We start from the raw sequence: 20,912 nt of genomic DNA on the forward strand, positions 1-20,912 counted from the left end.
TTCCCGGGATGACTGCAACACTTGAGTTTGAAAATGCAACAGAAAAATTATTGTTACTTTTAGCTGCACAAAGATTTGCGTTCAAAGTATTTTCAACACATTCCTCCTCACCGGCTGTTTTTTGAGTGCTGTAAAAAGTTTGTTCAGAAGGCAAGTGAATATCCACGTAAGCATTATGTTGTGTTGACTTCTCATGAAGAGTATCAGCTTTGGTTGCTTTTTCTCCTTGACCTCCTTCCCTTCCAGCAATCTTCACAGTTAACACATCGCAAGTTATGTGATTCCTCTCGCCCGTGTTGACTTTATCATGTTCAAACACTATTTCAAACTTTGCCTGCTCACTTGGGTCCTCTTGTGGTTCATTTTCTTCACTGTCCATCATTTCACTTATTTCCTCCTGAAGTTTGTTCAAATCTGTGAGTTGGATGTCTGCCATGTTTGTTTTTTGCTGCTCAGATGCTACAAATTTGCTCCCTTGCCCATTTATTTTCTGTTCTGTGCCTCTTCCTTCTACTGCGGTTTCCCTATATGTATTCACCTCTACTACCTTACAAAAAATGTATTCATTATCAGCAAAACTAGCCAAGTCCTTTCCCATATCACTTTCATTAACTGATTTTGGACTTCCAATAGTATCGTTATGCATGCTTTGTTGCGGGACCAATTCTTCTAACTCATGCCCATTTTCACCATTCACGCTCACAACTCCCATTATTTCATTCTTGCTTCTCTCCTCCATTTTTGCCATATCCTCCTGTGGGTGTTCACCCTTGTGCACCTGTGGGTGGTCAAGGCTTCCAGAACAGCTTCTAGATTGATTCCTCTCTTTCAACTCAGCTCCCACAGTCCCCTGACTTCCTCCTCTTTGATCTTCAGCAGAATCAAAAATGGCTGACCTGCTGCTGCAAGGGCTTGTGGGTCTCCAGCGGTTTTCAGTGTCGTTCTTGTCAGATGTTTTGTCATGTGCGATACAAGTTACCACCTCCGTGTATGATTGACATTCTTTTTCATAGTCACACTGCTGCTGTTTTAGACTTTGTTCTGTCTGATCACACCTAGAGATCTTGACTGTTTCTCTCTGCAATGCTCTAGTATCCACGTTGTAGACTTTTTCAGAAGCACATAATTCAAAACCTGCATTGCGCTTCTCCTCACAGGGTCTGTCAGCTCCATACCACATTACTGGGTCAATTACACTGAAAGGGGCTGCATCATTATCTTCTTCAGTAATGACCTGACTGATGCTTACCAGCGTTTGAGTCTCTGTTGTATCATGCGCTGTTTCAATCCCAACTTTTGTTATCAAATCTTCCAAGGTTTCTTCTTTCTTTGTTTTACACTCATCTTGCATCTTTGCATAAAATGTGTTCATATTTTCTGCAACCTTTCCAACAGTAAGCTCACCTGCACCTGGAAATGATTGTTTCCTACCCTCATTAAATTGTTCTTCCATTTTCCCATCACAAGAAGCAACATTTTGCAATTCTAATGTTTCGGCATTATTCTCTCCAACTTCTGCCAAACTACTAGAGGGACACACTTTGGGCTTAGTGCCGACTGATTTACCGTCTGCGAAATGGCTGAGAGATAAGCCATTTTTCACCTGTTCCGTTTTCTTGTTGCAAAGGGATTTCTTGCAGAACTCATATTGAATCTCCCTCTGATTACTCACTTCAGTCGTTGCCAGCGCTCCATTTTGCATATCAGTGCCTTCATCACGAGGTGCTTCTTCATAACTGCAATCAGCCTGACACCTGACATCCTCTTCAGCCCAGTTCAAGGTGACTATTTGGATGTGAGTGCTGCTGTTTTGCACCTGTCTCCCCTCGTCTGGGTCTTCTCCGGCAGCACTAGACTCAACAGGGGGCTCACATTGGAGTGATTTCCCCAGTGGGCTGCAATCATGAGATACTGTCATGGCACCATCTGAATCATATAGCATATTTAAAATAAGCCTGTCAGTTTCTGTGACATCTGTAATGGAAACTTTTGGTGCTTCGACTTGCAAGGTTAAATCTCTGCCAAAATTACCAATGTTCTGCTGCTCCTGAATATTAGTGGTTTCTAAAGGCACATTTTCTAAACATGTTTGGCTTGTGTTTTGCTGTAAAAAGTCAGGTTTTGGAAATGTCAGAAGTGGAGGACAGTCAAATCGCCTTTTTCCATTGTTTTCCTCTCCACAATCTGACCTTGGTCGTTTAGGAGACGGAGGTGAGGTAATCTCTTCCACAGATGTAAGGCTGTCGTGTCCCTCCATGTTTTCTAGTCCTATTGAAACAAATTTAAATAATGTTTAATCAGTGAGTTAGTTGTATTTAATTATAGAATACAGTCATAGTCATGGGGCTTCAAGTGCATCTTGTCATTTCTACTGTTTGCTTAGAAGAATCTATCTATTATACAGTAAACATTGTTGTCAATATTCACACAAACTTATATATATATATATATATATATATATATATATATAATATATATATATATATATATATATATATATATATATATATATATATATATATATATATATATATATATATATATATATATATAACTTCATACACACACCCACGTGTGTGTATGTATGAAGGTCTTGTTATTAATTAACGATTTAAGATAATTAAAACTCTATGCACATGTCAACAGCCTTCTCTTTCATCTAACAAGACCTGAGTGGATTAATGCAAGACAGTAACTCACCTGGACCCCAAACCTGTGGTGAAGTCTGACAGCAAACCTGAGAAGTGGGACACAACACATTATTTTATCAGCGGATGGATTTGTCAGAGCAGATTGCTTCTCAGCATGGATCACATTCACTGCTCAGATACAGACCACCAGGCACCAGGCTGCAGCGCAGACCCATACCTGAATTTACTGACCAGCATTAATGAGAGACTGGACAATGAGCTTTGTTCCAACCACACAATACAGCAGCTTTTGGGTTTTCAGATATATGCAAATTTACCCTAATTACATAAATGGATTGTTAGAACAGCAAAGTGGCGCTAAATAAAAACTGTTACTGAGAAGAACACTGGTGTACTTCCTCTTCTCTCATGACTATTGATCCTAGTGTTTGCAGTCAATTAAAATTAGATTAGCTATGGTACTTGGGTGGGTTGGGCTCACACACATTGGTAATGAATATAATTATTAGGTATATTTTAGAAGCACAGTAAAAAAGTAAAGAAATTGTGCAATTCAAAATGTACTTATGGTATTCATATTAAGCTAGGGTGAACCTGATGTCCCTATTTACCCAAAACAGTGCCATTTTTGAGCCCATGTCCCAATTGATGTATCCAAAACAATTGATTTGAATATATATATATATATATATATATATATATATATATATATATATATATATATATATATATATATATATATATATATAAAGAGTTGAAATAATTACTTTCAGTCGTACATTAAGTCTTCTAACTGAATACACATGTTGAATAGTACTTATTATCTTTACAGTATGTTGAAGTGCTAAAAAGAGTCTACAATTTAATGGCTCTGACATTGAAAATTCTTATACTTTAACATTAATAAAATAAATTATCATAAAAAAATGATAACACCTAATGTTGTGGCTCTATTTTAACGTTTACTGACCTGAAATGTTAGGTAAATATCTCCTCAGCAGTCCTCTTTTTGAATGTGGTGCGAGACTTGTCAGTCTTTTCCTTTATTAAGCTAGTAAAAGGGAGAGAACAAGTGTAAAAAATCAGGTTTATAACGCAAACTATGAACGTAAAACTCACCTACTTTGGCAGAGGTATGTAGGAATAAAGAACTCAGTGTTATTATCCTGTATTTCCCTGTTTACTTAACTCAAATTATGTTAAGTCATTGATAGTTGCCACCTAGCTTGCTTTGCTATCTTAACGTGTGGCGGGAAACGTTGGCTAACAGCACGTCGCTAAGTAACGCAGTTTATTACACCGTGCTTGATCATACTAAATACACGTTTGACTATTCACTGTTTTCCTGTGATGAATAGCCAACTGAGCTTGAGGAAATATACATCATATATGTGCTTATGTATGCTCCATTTGCTACGTTTATTTATCTTGCTCTTCTTGACAGCATCAGCCAATAATAAACCAGAAGAGAGACAGTAGCGACGCGCTGCTGCTGCTCCTCGCCTCCCCAGTCTTTGGTTTTGGTTCAGTCTCCTCCTCTGTTCTCCACACAACACCAGCACTAACAGCACTGGGCTTTACGGGCATCTACTCAGCGGACCTGCTTACTTTGTACTCCCTTTCACTTCCACAACCAAAGCCCTGAAGCTAAACGACATTACGACAAACTAGTGTCTTGAACTGAACCGTGTCTCTCGTGCGTAATCGCAGGGTTTTTTGGACCGCTCATCCACACCAGCCACCGCCGGACTTCTCCCGTTGTCTCCGCACTTTCGCAAGGTAGGACACTATTGTATGCACTATCGTTAACATAAAGCATAGTTTTGCTGTAACGATCTTGTCTTTACGCATTTTGAGTTTTGGATGAACACGGCTGCAAGAACCTGGTGCGTCATTTGGTTTCGTAAGACTAAATTATTGAAATAATTTGGAGAGTTGCAGTGTTGAAGCTTTGGTTTTACAATTAACTCCACGTAACTGCAAAAACATTATCTTAAAAAGGCTATTCATATCCAAAACAGGAGGACATAGTGACATGATTATTGTATAAAAAGCTTTGCATCTATTTTGTTTCTTATGAAGCACTTAGTTTTTACCCTTGGATTGTTTTACTACTACTTGAATAGCCCATTGATTTCTATACGTTGTTTCAAGTTACATTCATATATAGGCTACAGCATTATCACAAACTATCAAATTACCAATAGGCTACTACTATGCAGATACAATGTTTATATGGCAGAAATAAGATATGATTCATTAAAACTGGTCCTGATGTTGCATGGGTGGGTGTGTGAATGTAGTACAGGGTTGGGTCTCTTTTTTATCTGCGACTTCCCATGTCAGCCACTACCATTGTTTCCTATTGCTCAGGTTCTTCCATTTTCAGAATACTAAATGTGCCATATGCTCCATTTTTCTATGTATGGTTAGACTGCCAGAGGCCAGGGCTCCATCTCAAGGTCATCCCCTGTTGGCAATTGATGGTTAAGGGACACAGAGTTATGTAATTGCCTTGACCACCACTGCTGGAAGCCTCTATTGCCGTTTCTATGGACTTCTAAACCTGTCTAGCCATGTGTAACTATAGCTATTTTTTCACTCCCTCTTTAGCTTAGACGAGACCCCAGTGGATTGTACAAGACAAAGGGTATGACTCAGGACTGATGTCAGCCTACACTGCATGATACTTTTTTCCCATATCAGAACCTTGAAATTCTTGTTTTTTTCTGAGCTAAAATATCACACTGACATTTGCCGATCATGCACCAGCTGTCTGTGTTTTTAATTTAGCTGGATGTGAGTAAGTGGTGCAGAACTGAAGCAGGCGTAACATGAGGCGCAGGAAGCTAGAGTGAGTGTTGGTGATTATGGCATCCTTATCAAACCTGTCTTGTAATTTTGTTTTATTTAGGCTCAAATTTGTTTTTGTTTTTGCAAAAGTCAAATCTCAAAGAATGGCATTGATTAGTGGGTGGTTGGTGACAATCACAAGGCGTGGAAAATGGAAAGATTTGCTCATTTTGCAGAAGACTGATTATACTGTAGAAATCTTTAGCCATAAAGTGGTTGGTTTGTTTGCAGAAAATATTTCAAAAGTCAAAGAACACAACAAAAGTATATGATTGTGACAGCTTTGATGCCAATCAATGGACGATTTGTAGCTCTCTGTTGTTACTCTGTGTGCATGTTACTGTTGTCTGGAAACAAAAATTTCGAACTTGATTTTGACACAAAGAAAAAGGCTTGTCACTCAATAACTATTTCAGTACCACCATCTGTAGAATGTAGTGTAATTTTAACCAAAAAAATAATAGTTTCTTTAATACCATGTGTTCTAGATCTGGTCTAGATCTCATAAGTATTATGGAGTTTGTCCTTTTTTTATGTGATTTTTTTGCAGTATTACTATTTCAAATGAATGTCTAGTTTCAATACAATGTTTTGCATTCTTTAGTAAGCGGCCATATTTCTGACACCCCTAGTACATTTCAAAATTTAAAATGACAATTGATTGGTTCCAATTTTATGCATTAAAAAAAATGAAATATGCAAATATTATTTTGTGTATACAGTCTACCCACACAGGACATAATAAACACATATTTAAGTGTCAGTGAATACAATTTGTCTTATAGCTGTATTTTGCAGGGTTCCTCCTGTTTGGGTTTCAGTATTGCTTATTTTAGGCTATAGTCAAGGCGTGACAATAAAAGAAGGACCTTTCAAGTGACGTAAGCTTTTCCAATGAGACCAGGCTGACACAGAGCAGACAGAGCAAGAATGGAGCAGGACAGACAGATGAGTAACCACCACTGTATGATGTAAGCTTACCACTGCTTGACATATGGGAAACATCAATGGGGTTACAAGTTCAACCAAGATTTAGCACATTACGGACATGCACTGATATCAGTCACTTAATCTTAAAGTTGCACTATGCAAATTTTCTGGTGGTGGGTCTGCCACCTGCTTGTCTCGCTGGAAATGTTATTGCTTTTCCTAAAATATTATGGCATTTGACTTAGCTACCTCCATGGAGACAAGCAAATATTATGGGTCAGATCTGTGGACAGGCAACCCACAGTAAGAATTCATGTTTTTCAAGGTATTTCTGAGCAATGAAACACATGTAATTTATCAATGTTAGATAGAAATGTAATGATACTCTGGAACATTCCAGGCAAAGCAATAACATCTTCATGGAGACAAGTGGGTAGTGGACATCCCACCAGAATTACATAGTGCACCTTTAATATATTTCACCATAATAACCCAAGGAGGTAGGCTGCCGTGCGTGAATACATTAAACAGTGACTGAAACTTTTATGATGTCGAGGAAAGCTTTACGTAACTCGTCTCACACGCACTACTTCACAGACATACTGGATAAAAGCATGAATAAGCTTTGGCCATTGAAATAAATCACATATAGACTACCTCAATGGATTCCTGCAACTAAAAGCTTATGTTTTTCTGGGACATCATGTTTGGATGGTATTGCTTAATTCATTATGGATAATAGCATAATTTTTCAAGTTTTTGTCCACATTTTTGATCTAGACCTTTCTCTTAATCACTTTGGTTTAGGCTTTTAAATTGAATGAATGAACAGTAATTGAGGAGGCGGGCTATCACACCTGTCAATCATCAAATTAGTATGATGGATGGTCTAGAAATGACCTCTAGGGGGAGTTAAGGATATTACAGTTTAAGATGAACTAAGTAACTTTTGGATGGCATTAATTTATCCTGACAGAGTAGTTCTATAGCAAAAGGAGTTTATATTTCAATGGTTGCATTTAAAAAAATACACTATTGAATCCAGACTCCCAACCAATCTTTTTTGTATATTTTTAATGTAAAAATATAGGTCCTCCTCAAGATTCCGTATATTACAATATGATGTTGTACAGTCATCCGTCAAACATATCACTGTCATTACAATATATTGTACTAGATATGTATTCTTATTTGTTAGTGTCACTCTTTATCCATTGAGTGTGACCATTTTTCTACACGGTGACATAATGACCAAGCTGACATGCATCTCTTGTCTCTCTTGGGACACATCTGTAATGCCTCAGTTGTCCCCCTCCTTCTTCTCCTCTCCCTCCTCCTCTGGTATGGGCATGCACTATCTGATCTTCACTGCGGACATACAAAAGTGTTAGTATTGCTTGGTAAGGATAAACTGCCTACTTGCTTTTCACAGCATCGAGTCTATAAAGAGCTTTGAGTAGTCCTAATGTAATAAGATTCCTGCACTAATAGTTTAATATAAACTGAAATTAGTAATTTGCTTTCCAGTCTTTTATATGAAAAGTGGATTGCAGACTTGCAGTAGCTCAGTTGGTACAGAGAATCTTGCACTAACCCGGAAGTTAAAGGTTCAATTCTTGTTATACCCACAATGCATACCGCTCATTCAAGAAACTTTAGTTGCCTTTCCATGGTTTTTAGAATGATAAAAGTGAGGACCGATGCCATAACAATTAACAATTTGAGTGGAATGGACATTGAATGGAAATGGAATGGAAATTGAACTGCAAATTGTTGCATATATCAGGAATTGAAAACTATAGCCGCCATAATTTTGTATGTTTGCCCAAGGACAGATACGGCTTTAGAAGTAACTTGTCACCACCGCCGATTGAATAATGCTTACCTTTGGAATCGTGTGAAGAAATGTGCCACAAAACAGCTATTATTAAAATCGTGAGATGGAGACTGGGCAGTAGGCACAGAGGCTCAGCTGCTCAGTGTTTAGTGATATCCAAAGGGAGGAACAACATCCGCTGCACTCCATACATTACAACACTGTCAGCATTTTCAGCTTTAATCTTTGTACCTTGGACAATATATGAACCTTTGTGAAAAAAAAAATCTCATGATTGAAATAAAGATGATTTCAATTATTTATTTCAAGTTAGAGGGATATGTGTGTGTGTGTATATATATATATATATATATATATATATATATATATATATATATATATATATATATACTGTCATCATTTATTAGTAATTCTTTGTGATACGCATTTTAAAGTGGCTTTGCTTTAGATTTGCAGAGGCAGAATGAATAACCAGAAGCAAAATTATTAATATTTTTTGCAATTGATTGGAGCAATAATTGAAATAACTGCACACATCTAATCAAAACTTAATTATTATAAATACTAATTGTATTTTATGATCTAATTAATAGTCATAATGGCTGAGCATTATCAAAATTATGTAAATCTATGCAACTTATTTTGGTCTGGATGCACTCATTGACTTTTAGTTCATATGGCTTCCCTGCACTGTTTGCCACTTATGGTTACTGGGCAAAGGAAATTGCAAGGGAGTGGCTATATACTTAAGAGTGAAATGTAATTTTTCTAAAAGAATAACCTCTGTGACATACCAGTCTAGAGTCTGCTCTGTCCTTGTCCTCCATCAACAATGCAAACAGCTAAATTAGATCAGCCATGGCCGGTCGCTCACTCCTCATTCCTCCCTTTACAGATGGCTAAAATTAGCTGAAGCCTGTGGATAGGACTCTTTATGATGAAAGACAGGCTCAGTATGTTATGGCAAAGCTTAGATCAATAAACCAGTTACAGTACACAGCTGGTCAAAGGGAAATATAAGGTGCAAGGTATAATATACAGTAATAAAATATGGACATGGTATTCTTAAACTTGTTAGCTAATTTAATTTATGTTGATTTGTAGTTAAGGTGGTAGTTGTCTTAATACAAGTTGTAAGAACAGGGGTGTTCAGATACACCAAATATAGAGCTCTGTAAGGCAAGAGAATTAAAGGTGCACTCACTGTATATCTTTTTAGTTAGAGAGTCTCTATGGAGATGTCATTGCTTTGTCTACTTATTTTGTGGCTATGTCCTTAAATGCCATACTCTGGAACATTTCTGGCAAAGCTATTCCATATTCATAAAGTCAAGGAACTTGTGTATCTCCCTTGAGAAAAGTTACACTGCATGTTTAATCTGACTATGGCCTAGAGCAAATGTATGATAATGAACAATATCTTCTGATAATGAAGAAATGCACAAAAACAGTGATATACTGCTGGCGAGGCACTTCATGCATCCCATGCAAAATTCAGTAACTTTCGTGCTGCAGATATGATAGCAAATATAGTGCATATTATCATTATATTGTGAATAATTATACATCTATTACCAAATGTTCACTTCATGGCATCAGTCTGCCATGTTTTTCTCTAGTGTATGGGTATAGTGCTAGCTGCCTTGCACAAATGTATGTATCTATTGCTAACATATATTGTCCAGTAAAAATGTTTCTGCTCTCTCTGCTCTTTATGAAAAGAATATTAACATTAACCATTAATTATAAGTCGTGCAAATAAATTGCCTGGAATGGACCATCACTATATCATTCAGTAGTGTCTTTGCTTTGCTAGTACACTTTCAGTGAGATGTTCAAAACCTCTGCAATGCCCAAAAGCAATCTCAGAGTTATGACAGCCCTCTTATATAAAGGCACCCTCCTGAATAGTTTTTAGTGAGAAACCAATGTAGCATGACAGTCCAAGTGCACAAGCGTAACAACACCTCTCTGCACTGCTCTGCTCAAGTCAAAATACTCTCAGAAAATAACATCAAGAGCTCATACAAGTACAGCAAAAGTGTTCAACGGTGTCTTCAAATTAGAGTAATTACAGGGGATTCTAATGAGCTAATCAAGGCTTGAAGTGGTGGCATCAGCGTTTAGCGAGACATGAGACAGCTGGGTGTAGGCAGATGCAAAGGAGAAATTAGCCAACGAAATTAGCTTAATAGTTTTTAAAAAGTCACAGAAGGCCAGCGGGTTCATCGTATTAACCTTTATGAATTGCAAAGACAAGATTACTTCATGTGGTGAAGCTGTGCAAGTACAGTGTGTTTATTACAGTGTACTTTGGTAAACTGTAAGGTCCAAGGTAATACCGTAGTTTTGCAATTACTTTGGCAGTATTGTTCTATGGGATAATTGTTCAACATCACTATAGCTTATTAATCAAATAATTTTGTTTTCCCTGCAGTGCAGAAGTAGCTTTAAAAATGCATACACACATCATTAAAGCACACAAAATCACTCATTTAAAGTGATAGACATATGCAAACTAGAGGCATCATTGGTGTTGGATGGCCCTGATTCTTTTGATTTATTTTATTTTAGCTTTGGGATTTATACGTATAGAATATACGTATAAATACTAAATAATAAGATACGCATATACGTATCTTAAATGAACAACAGCTCAACAAGAAACAAAAACATACAAAAAACAACACTGTATTGAACATTTTTACAATGCCTATTCTCTCCAATTTAGTGCTACTCTCAGTCAATCCAACGTCTCTTCTACTGATGAGTCTACTATTGTGTAACATGTAGGTCTGTTGTGAAATACAGCTTTTTTATGTTTCCCTGAGAAAAACACAGCTGCAACACATCCAAAGTAGGTCGGGCAGCTGGTCAAAGGAGCTCTGAAAGCGTCTCCGAAATAACCCTGTTCCCCAAAAGGAAACTATCCCAGGATGAGTCTCAGGATGGGTCCCCAGCATGTGGTGCTCCTCTGCCTCTCTCCCGTTTGTTCCATGCGTATTTTTAGATGGCGCTTTGGTGTGCACTTTCACAGTTCTCCAAAAATCTCTCGTTCTTTTCCCAGTCCTGATGAATCACTCCTCTGCTCGCCCTCCAGACTGCCAGCATCACAACAACCAAAGACACAAACACTTTTTATTAGGTCTCCCATCAGAGCTTCTGTATACAGTGTATTCAAGATATTAGGCAAACATTTGTGTGAGATTTTTAGCTATATTACAGTCTGTTTTTACCCATTACTTTCCATTGCATTCATATGAATTTCTGGCATTGTTGAGTTGGGGTGGTCCTGCAGTTTTGTTCTAGCTTAGAAACAACAAAAACACATTAGTTCTATGTATTATGTTCATGAGTTACCAGTATACACCAAACTTTTTTAACAAGCAGAATTTCAGCATATACTGGAGATTTAAGGTTGATGAATAGATGGATAGATACTTCCGAATCCCGAATATGCAAATATAGGCTAACTGATATTTCTATCTCTAATAAATAATGCTATTCTGTTAGCTGTTAAATATTTGGTTACATTTTTGGTTGGTTACAATTTCTTTTTCTGTTTCCAGGCAAAATGGGGAAACAGAATAGCAAGCTGACCCCTGAAGTGATGGAGGACCTGGTGAAGAACACAGAGTTTAACGAACATGAGCTGAAGCAGTGGTACAAGGGCTTCCTGAAGGACTGCCCCACCGGACGCCTCAACCTGGAGGAGTTCCAGCAGCTCTACGTGAAGGTACGGCTCTGCTTACCCTGTGTCAATACTAAGCGCTAACATGTTCGATGTGTCTTGTTAAACTTTGACACACATACTTGATCAATATGCAGTCATGAAATACCATGGACTGTAATATTCAGAAGCAATAAATACGTTTCAAAGGTAGGAAGAACATTTACTTTCAATACATTTTTAGTAACTTTTTAATTTGTAAAATTGTACTTCTCCTAGTATTTTTCTTTTACTCCTACATTAATATTATATTTTACAGTGCTCTTAGTTTTGGTTATTCTTCCCACTGTACGTCCACAAGTGACAAAATATGTATGTCGACAGATAGTATGAAATTATTTCAATATTTTTTGTTTTTTCCACCTAGAAATGATTACATTTTTCTTATAAATCAGATGCTACATCCAGACAGCTGCTTTCATAAATACTTGAGTCTTGATTTGAGCAATTTTTAGACCTCTGCTTTGTACATCTAGTATTATTTTGAAATTACTGAGTACTGTGACTTGAGTACAGTTTTTGACTTCTCCACCCACTATACGTCATATTAGCTATACTAAAACTCAAGTAAGTACCATATAATTCTACAATCAGTACAGTTTAACAGTCCTGTCAGGTGGAATATTTCTTCACTTTACTGACATCCGCAGAGAAATTGAGCTGGGCTGACAAAGAGAGGGGCTAATTATGGTGTGAAATGGATTAGCAGTTTGAATGGATCAGAGCAGTTTATTAGTAAGAGCAGAGGAGATTGAAAAGCTCATTGGCCTCAGTTGAACCAGAAAAGTTCAAGTCATTAACATTTGCACAAAGGCTTTTCATATGTTTCACAAAAGGGGCTCAGAGTCGTGCTTGTTTTTATTGATAAAACTATTGGTTGCTTTTGCCTTGTTTATTTAACCTTGGTATGTCGACAGACTCGACACTTGGAATGTGTTCAAGGTTAGAAATACTAATCATTATTCACAATCACACCCAACCACAAATGCTTGGTTCCTCTTGAAAAGTAAATTTTTAAAAAGCCTTTGTTTATAAATTATGTTAATGGAATAATGGGTCTTGTGTGCAGCTTTCTATCTAAATAGCAAAAAGGAATTGTCTGGGGAGAAGGGAAACTGTCTTTGTCTGTCTCAATGGAATGGTGTGTGCAAATTTTTAATGTTAGGCTGATAGAGCAAAAGAAATACAAAATCTTAAGAGTCATGGTCATAATTTGAGTCACAGTCGAAATACATCTGCACTGTTTTGCAGTCTGCAGTGCATATGCATTTGGGCAAAAGTCTTGTCTTGCCCCATTACAGATATATTGTATAAGCAGCTATTGAGGTCAAAATAAGTTATTAATAATCAGGAAGTGCACACCACCATGCTTGAGGTTGTTAGTTTTACCATCACGGCAAAACTCCACTCTGGTCTCTGAGAGTTGTGAAAAGTCACTCACTGCAGTGAATAATTAGGATGTTCAGAATGCATAAGGTAAGTGAGAAATAACTTTGGACCACTGCAAACCATTTAAATGGATTAGTTCTGTTTTTCACATTTTTAAGACAGTAAAAATCAACTGCAGCACCTATAAATCTACAGAGGCTGACCAATAACAGGTGGAAGGGTTATACCACCATTCTGTCATGTGTCCTACCCATAAACTGTATATATAAATTTACATAGCTAACCTGCTAGCCGCCAGGTTTCAAATAGAAAGTGAGCATGGGCACCCAGCTTCATAAAGTCTGGCTCCGATTCACTTTCTACTGAAAAACTCCTCTCTCCGTAACTTCTGCTGTCAGACTCACCATTTTTGGTCTTAAAATGTTCATATTAACCTGCTCTCCATGACCCTGGTGTTTGTATGTTGCTATTGTGGCCGCAAATCAAGATATGAAGGTTAATAACAGACAAATCAGGTGCCTTGTTTCCCCGGGGTTGCTCTTGCTGGTGTTAGCAACAGGTGTGATTGACAGCGTTGCTTAGCACCAACTCTCTGCTAAACCAGCGGTGCGGGTGGGAAGGGGCGTTACCTTCAACAGCCTCACTCCGGATTGACTCTTGGGTTGCTATGACACTCCCGGTGGGAATATCAAATATGGAATTCGGCTCCGAATTTGCCTCAATAGCTGCTAGCCGTGATGAGCTTTATTTGACTGATGTAACACTCCCTTAGTCCTTTATTCAGTCTATGATCCTAGCACTATTTTACCTTTGTATGCCTTGGTTTTATAGGGTTATGTGAGGCTCAAAAATATAGTTTTGATTTTAATGTTTTCCTGCAGAATATCTTACAAATGCATATGTCAAAATGAGTTTCTACGTGACATGTTATTATGCATAGGGAGATAGTTATAACATGTAACAACCATGTCTGCACTGTGCACAACATGTCATTATGGACAGACCAGAAGTGGAAGATGGAACGCACTCTGGCTGCATATAGAGTGCTTTGTTTATATTGTCTAATGCACCTGTCAAATAACATCAACATCAACATGGCCACCATTCTCTCTGCTACTGCTGCAGAAGTGTGTGTGTACCATGGAAGTGATGGGTGATCAGAGTTGGCACGAAGAGATATATCGACCTGGTATTTAAATTAGGGCTGGGCGATATAACAATAAAAATCCAATTCATTTGACAATATTCTGTTTAGTGATTCTGTTTATTAGTGCAGCCCTATGCCCTACCACGGACACCTTTAACACTCACTCCTCCTATTAGTAAGCCTCTGTCAGTCTGTCAGTAAGAGGCAGGTGAATGTAACCTCTCACAACAAAGTGAAAGAAAAATTTGTTTATTGGATTTGTACATACCATCTTTGTAAAGACATTTTGAGAAAGGTGTATTTTGTAGCTGTCTTGGCAGTAAGTGATAGCTACAGAATACATACACTAGTTTACATTATACTATTTTATATCTTTTGGACAGATTTTTTGGCATGAAACAAAGACTGGCATTGAGTTAGCTAAGTTATCTTTCAGTATAATAAAAAAGGTGAAATGATATTGTTGAAAAGTATGTAGTGAAAATTAATGCACAATGGATAGTTGTAAGACACGAGATGATATAAAAAAAAATGTATTTTTAAAAACTGTAATACCTGTTTTAATGTTTCTGCTCCATATTTCACAGAGTGGACCTACATCATCAAATTGTACAGCTTGAACACTCTATTGCAGTTACGATCCCATGGCGACGTTATAATTTCCTATAGTAACAGCTAAAGGGCATTCCATTCCCTCCGAAGCAGGCACTGTGCCATGTTGCCAGTCACCCTTGTGTTTCTGGGCAGAAAACCAGGACGCAGCTCACATTGGAACCGCTCCACTGATCATCTTCTCATGCTAATATGAAGTCTACCGTATCTCATTTCTCTGACAGAGCCGTGCAAATGTATTCATTCACAGCACATCAAACAGGCAACATGCAAAGGAGCTACAAGACGACGTAGTACAGTGAGAAGGGGATGGGAACGTGCTACAAACAGGGACAGTGTAACCTAGTTTGCCATTATCCGTTTTAATACAAATCAAACGCATGAAATTTGAAATACTGCAAATACATTAAATTAACACATTTTGAAATTACATTCATTCATAATATATTCAACATTATTTGGTAATGACCTGGCTTGTGTCCTAGCAACTATGAGTATAAAACAAGGCTGTACACAATTAGTGACACGATAGAACGCTCACTTATTGTGGGTTCACGCTTGCACATACACCACAGAACTCAGGACTAAACTGGGACTAAACTGGGACTAAACTGGGACTAAACTGGGACTAAACTGGGACTAAACTGGGACTAAACTGGGACTAAACTGGGACTAAACTGGGACTGAATGTGGAACTTGACCTAGACTAAAGGAGGACCAAATCAACTTTATATCTTGACTAAATGAGCTCAAATTAGGACCAAATGTGCATATATCATTAGTTTTTATGGCATGTTTCAGTTGCATCTAGAGGGAAATATATTAATAATATAGATAGACATAGGTAAAAGGTTATGCACATTAAAATGCACATTAAAACAATCTGTTATTTAATTGCATGTCAGCTGCCCAGTTTTAGTTATAATCTTTAAACCTGTAATCATCTTTATATTGACCTTTGACCTTCTGCTTATACTGTAACCATTATCCCTATGTGTCTATAATTCTTCTGCTATATGCTGTTGTAGCATAACAATAGCCATTAATCTTGTATCACTTGAGCTGGGGAAAAGCCTGAACCACAGTGGGAGCTGGCATTACATAAGATGCACCCAGTCTCCAAGGTCACGGGAACACTTCTTCTAAATGCCACCAAACAAAAGCCCCAGCAAATATCAAGCATGAAACATTGTATTGGATCAAATATATCTACTGGCATCACCAAAGCTGAACAGCACAGATCTAAAAGGGGTGTGAATCCTCTCATTGATGTGGTCTATTGTGTTCCCAGGCAACAGTGCGCTGGTGATAGGGGCTGTATTGAAATCCAGGGGGCTGATAAGTGGAAAAATAGCGTGCAGCGACCTCACATTAGTGGGACAGATTGTTCCTGTGAAGAGCGGCTGGATGTGCAGAGAGAGAGAGTGAGAGAGGGAGAGAAAGAAAGAGAGAGAGAGAGAGAGGGTGGGGGGTCATGTGAACAGTGGGAGGATGCAGAGCTGTTCATCGAGATTTAGAGTGAGAGGAGATAGGAGAGAACAGGGAATTGGGTTAACAATGATGGGAGGTATAACTAAATGCCTTTACTAAAGATCAAGTTGGGTGTATTATATGAAAAACCTAAGGTTTCAGCATGAGAATTACCAAGCCACAATTTTTTTCTGTTACGGGCAAAGACAAAGAACACAAGAGAGAAATAACATTCTAATGTAATAAACATACAATGACAGTCATCAAACATCCATGTTTTCAAATTTGTTCCCTCAGTTGTTTCAGGCTACTTTATTACTTGAGTTTGCTTTGCAGCTGTAAAATACAGTTACATTTTTATAAGCCGCATAACAGTTAATTTATTTTACTGCTATCCTAGTTATGTTTTTTGGTCGATTTGAACCTTCATGATTTTGTTGTGAGCTTAACACTGTTTTATGGACTTTTGATTAGAATAATTGCATTAGTATTATTCGTAGTCGTCTTGTGTTTTGCTAACATGCTGCATTACTAATGTTATTTTCTGAACTTTAGCTCTTCCCTTCAGTCATTCACTGTCAGCTTGTTTTTAATTCCTGTGAATATTTAGTACTGTGTGATCAGACAAACGCAATTGCTTTTCAGACATTTCAGAACGTTGTACTTTTAGAACATGTGACCAGGGCAATTGTTCTAAAGCTTTACAAAAGAAAACAAATGAAAGACGTAAGAAAGCAGCCACAGCACTGTCACTATGGCAAGCACTGTCAGAACTTCCAAGTATCAACATGTCATTACTATGGGCATAAAGAGCTTTTCATACTGATTATGTATCTAGCTTACATTTAATCAATTACAGGTGTTTTTTAATGCTAAAAAATAATAATAAAAAAACAAACAAACTTGAAAAACATAATTTCTTTTTGTGATCAGATTTGGTTCTCCACAAATCTGACCTGTAACTTGGCATGGTGTCACCTGCTTTCACACAAATGGGTTTACTCCCTGTGGAACATTCCAGGCAAATCAAAACATCTCCATGGAGAGAACAATGGAGACGACAACGTCCACCAGAAAAATTAAGTAGTGCACCTTTAAATATTATAGGTTGATAGAAGTGATGACATCTGACACCAAGCAAAATCCCCCTATATTTTGAATTGCTTGGAAATACCAGAATCTGCTCATTTGTTGCACATTTTTTATATATATTTTTTGAGTCTGATAAGTAACAATAAATCTACCTTAGGTTTTTGGCCGTACTTCACCCTCCCTGCGTCATTTGCAACTTCCACCTGCTGCTAATGTTTGGTTTTGATCTTACAAACACCCACAGTGATCTATCGTCTTTTTCAAAACACACTCCCTTCTATGCGCCGTCTCACACATTTATTCCGCCTGCGTTTCAGAGCCCGGTAATGATCTCCCGGCTGCAAAAAGAAAAGAGAAAATACCTAGCTTCAAAGCAGGAGGCCGTGGAAGCAGGTGCAAAACCAGAATTATTAACACATCTATCATTAGGTTGGATATAGTGATATTTGTATAATGTTTGAACACACTGCTGTATGTAAAAGAATTTGCATAGTGTTAAGGTTGGTCTTATCAGATGAATAGTTTGACTACAGTTAGGGCAGAATTATCCACTATATTAGATCCATTAGAGTCCATTAAGTGCAGTCAAATTGCTGTATTAATCCAGCTAATTTAGACAGATGCAGGCTGCAGACCAAGCAAATAAGCCTGTTTTATTTTTATGTAAGCAAGAGGTGAAAAGAATAATAAAAAAGGTTGGCTAATTCAAACAAATGACCTTGGATGTTATAATACAGCAACATACGCACACTATTTTCTTTGCTATCAACTATTTTCAGTTTGATTGGTTTGTGTCGGAACAAAAATGATTAGCATAAAATGTATAAACATCTGAAAATATATGTGCCCCAAGCTTTTTATGAGGTACAAACTCACCTCTTCCTTCTCAGCTCTTGGGCAATCTAACTCATGATATTTTGAGTTTACCAAAGGATCCATGATTTATCAGTGTAGTTTTTGCAATTTTTGACTTTTGGTGTGCATGTCAAAGGTTCATTATCTCCATGGAGATGTTCTTGCTTGGTCACATTATGGCATTTAACTGATCTATCTCCATGGAGACAAGCAGGTGACGCAACCAGGCCAAGTTACAGGCCAGATGTGTGGAGAGGCAAGTTTTTAATGTATTTTTGAGCAAAGAATACACTTGTGATGAAATAAATATAATATAAATGTGTTTAATGCCGTAGTATGGAACATTTTAGGTAAAACAAAAACATTATCATGGAGAGAAGCAAGTGTCAGAAATTTCACTAGAAAATTTTCCTTTGTACCTTTGAGGATGGGTTCACATTTACACACAACACATCAAAACTGGAACTAAACCTATAAATAAACCTAAACTTTTCCAGGACTAATCAAGGTCTAGACCAGAACCTAAGCAATCAGAAATGGGCTGAAACCAGGACCAAATCAAGTGTGAATACGTGAACCCTATAGCAGAAATGGCTGACATCTGACATCCAGCCCACGCTGCTTTCACTCCTACTCAATAATGCATCATAGTTTGAAGATGGCCAGCTTCAGCAGAATCATGGTTCAATATCACACATACAAGACACCAGGGGTCAAAATATGTCTCCTCATATTAATCTAAACCAACCTACAGCAGACTTTAGTTTCCTGTTACATTTTTCACTCTAAAGGTCTTGAGCGATAGCAAAATAGAATTGAAATGGGTTTTTTGAGGCACTTGTCGCTGGCGCTTGTATGCCAGAGTGTGTGAAATCTCTCATCCGTGACACAGCAGCCTCAGAGGGGGCCTTCGAACGGGAAAACATCACTCTAAATGGTGAGATTTTGTCACCAGATTTTTCCTCTCCACTCTAATGGATGTAGAAACTGGAGGCACTTGCAGATGCTACACATATTTGGATTAATGATTAGACCATGAGAAAGTAGGGCTGGGCGTAATAGACAAAAATTGTAATCTAAATTATTTTACAGACTTTTGACAATTATTATTTAAATTTATTTGGTCAAAGTCACCAGTGTCTGATATTCTATAAAAGAAGAACCTGGCCCTCCGTCTGATCTCCTGCAAAAAGTTACACACTGCACCTTTAATTGTAAAAATACAGTTTAAAACACAGATGAATATTACTATAGAAAGCTCTAAATGCACCACATTTTGTTTTCAACTGTTTCACCATTTACAAGTTACCAAAGCTCTGCAAAACTGGCATTTTAATTGGCTCTTCTGTAAAAATATGTTCTCTCTAAAGCCAAAAGTGTAATTGTTCTGCCTGCTGTTTGTCTATATAAAAACATGGCAGATTGACACCTCCTACATACAGGATTTGAATGCGCGGGTGTGAGGAGTGGAGGCTTGTTGCTCAGAGATGGACTGACAGAAGACAGCCTAGTTGCAGATTGAACACACTGTAGTGGCACTGGGCCTCAATCTCACCATAACAGTCTCCATCGCACACTCTGACCTGAATATTGATGCACGGACCATTCCGCTCTGTTACTGCCCTTAGAACCCAATTCAGTTCAATACTATTCAATTTTATTTATACAGCGCATTTGAAACAACTTCAGCTGCCAAAAGTGCTTCACATAAAAGTCAACAAAAAACAAATATATACATAATACGATACAAAGGCAAAGAACAATAAAACACCAAGGTATGATGTCTAGCTAGTATTAAATACCAGAGAGTTTTGAGTGTAGTCTTAAACAAAAAAAAGACTAGGAGAAATGTGTAGGGGGATATATATTGATTAATCTAAGTTTATTTAAAGAGCATTTAAAGACCACACAAATAAGGTTAACAAATTTTATAACATGAGAAACCAAAACAGTTTAGTCAAGTAGACTACTAAAATGTATACAATTATAAAACACATTCAACAGTAACACAGTAAAATTATGAAGAATCACGAGAATCACATTTCAGAACATGTTTGTACAGATCTAAACTACAGGGTTAGCTGTTTTTATACGGGATAAGACTTATAAATAAGTAAAATGTTTGCATTTTCTGATGCGCGATGGGCTTGGCTGGCTACACAATGGACAATCTGCTGTCGCATTACACAAACAACCATTCACTTACAATTCAGTTACTCTGGGTTATTAAGAGATCACAGTTACCTAAAACCTGATTATCTTTAGACAGTATCATTGCATATCTAAGCTGACAAAAAAAAAAGATTTTATTTTATTTATGTATAAATCATTATGGGAATAACTACA

At 37.4% G+C, this 20,912-nt stretch overlaps 2 protein-coding genes across 2 annotated transcripts in view; both read left to right on the forward strand.

The window, feature by feature from the left end:
* ints9 (integrator complex subunit 9) overlaps window positions 1-20,912 on the forward strand; it is a 205,423-nt gene that overhangs the window by 136,017 nt on the left and 48,494 nt on the right. The gene's annotated exons all lie outside the window — the stretch shown is intronic.
* The window catches only part of vsnl1a (visinin-like 1a), a 34,464-nt gene continuing 17,731 nt past the window's right edge, over window positions 4,180-20,912 (forward strand). Inside the window, exons 1-2 of the mRNA XM_033991157.2 lie at window positions 4,180-4,430; window positions 11,841-12,007. Coding sequence (XP_033847048.1) covers window positions 11,846-12,007 — 162 coding nt within the window. The 5' untranslated portion in view covers window positions 4,180-4,430; window positions 11,841-11,845. The remainder of the gene's footprint in view (window positions 4,431-11,840; window positions 12,008-20,912) is intronic.

This window comes from Periophthalmus magnuspinnatus, chromosome 24 (genome assembly GCF_009829125.3).
Source record: "Periophthalmus magnuspinnatus isolate fPerMag1 chromosome 24, fPerMag1.2.pri, whole genome shotgun sequence".
Taxonomy (NCBI): domain Eukaryota; kingdom Metazoa; phylum Chordata; class Actinopteri; order Gobiiformes; family Gobiidae; genus Periophthalmus; species Periophthalmus magnuspinnatus.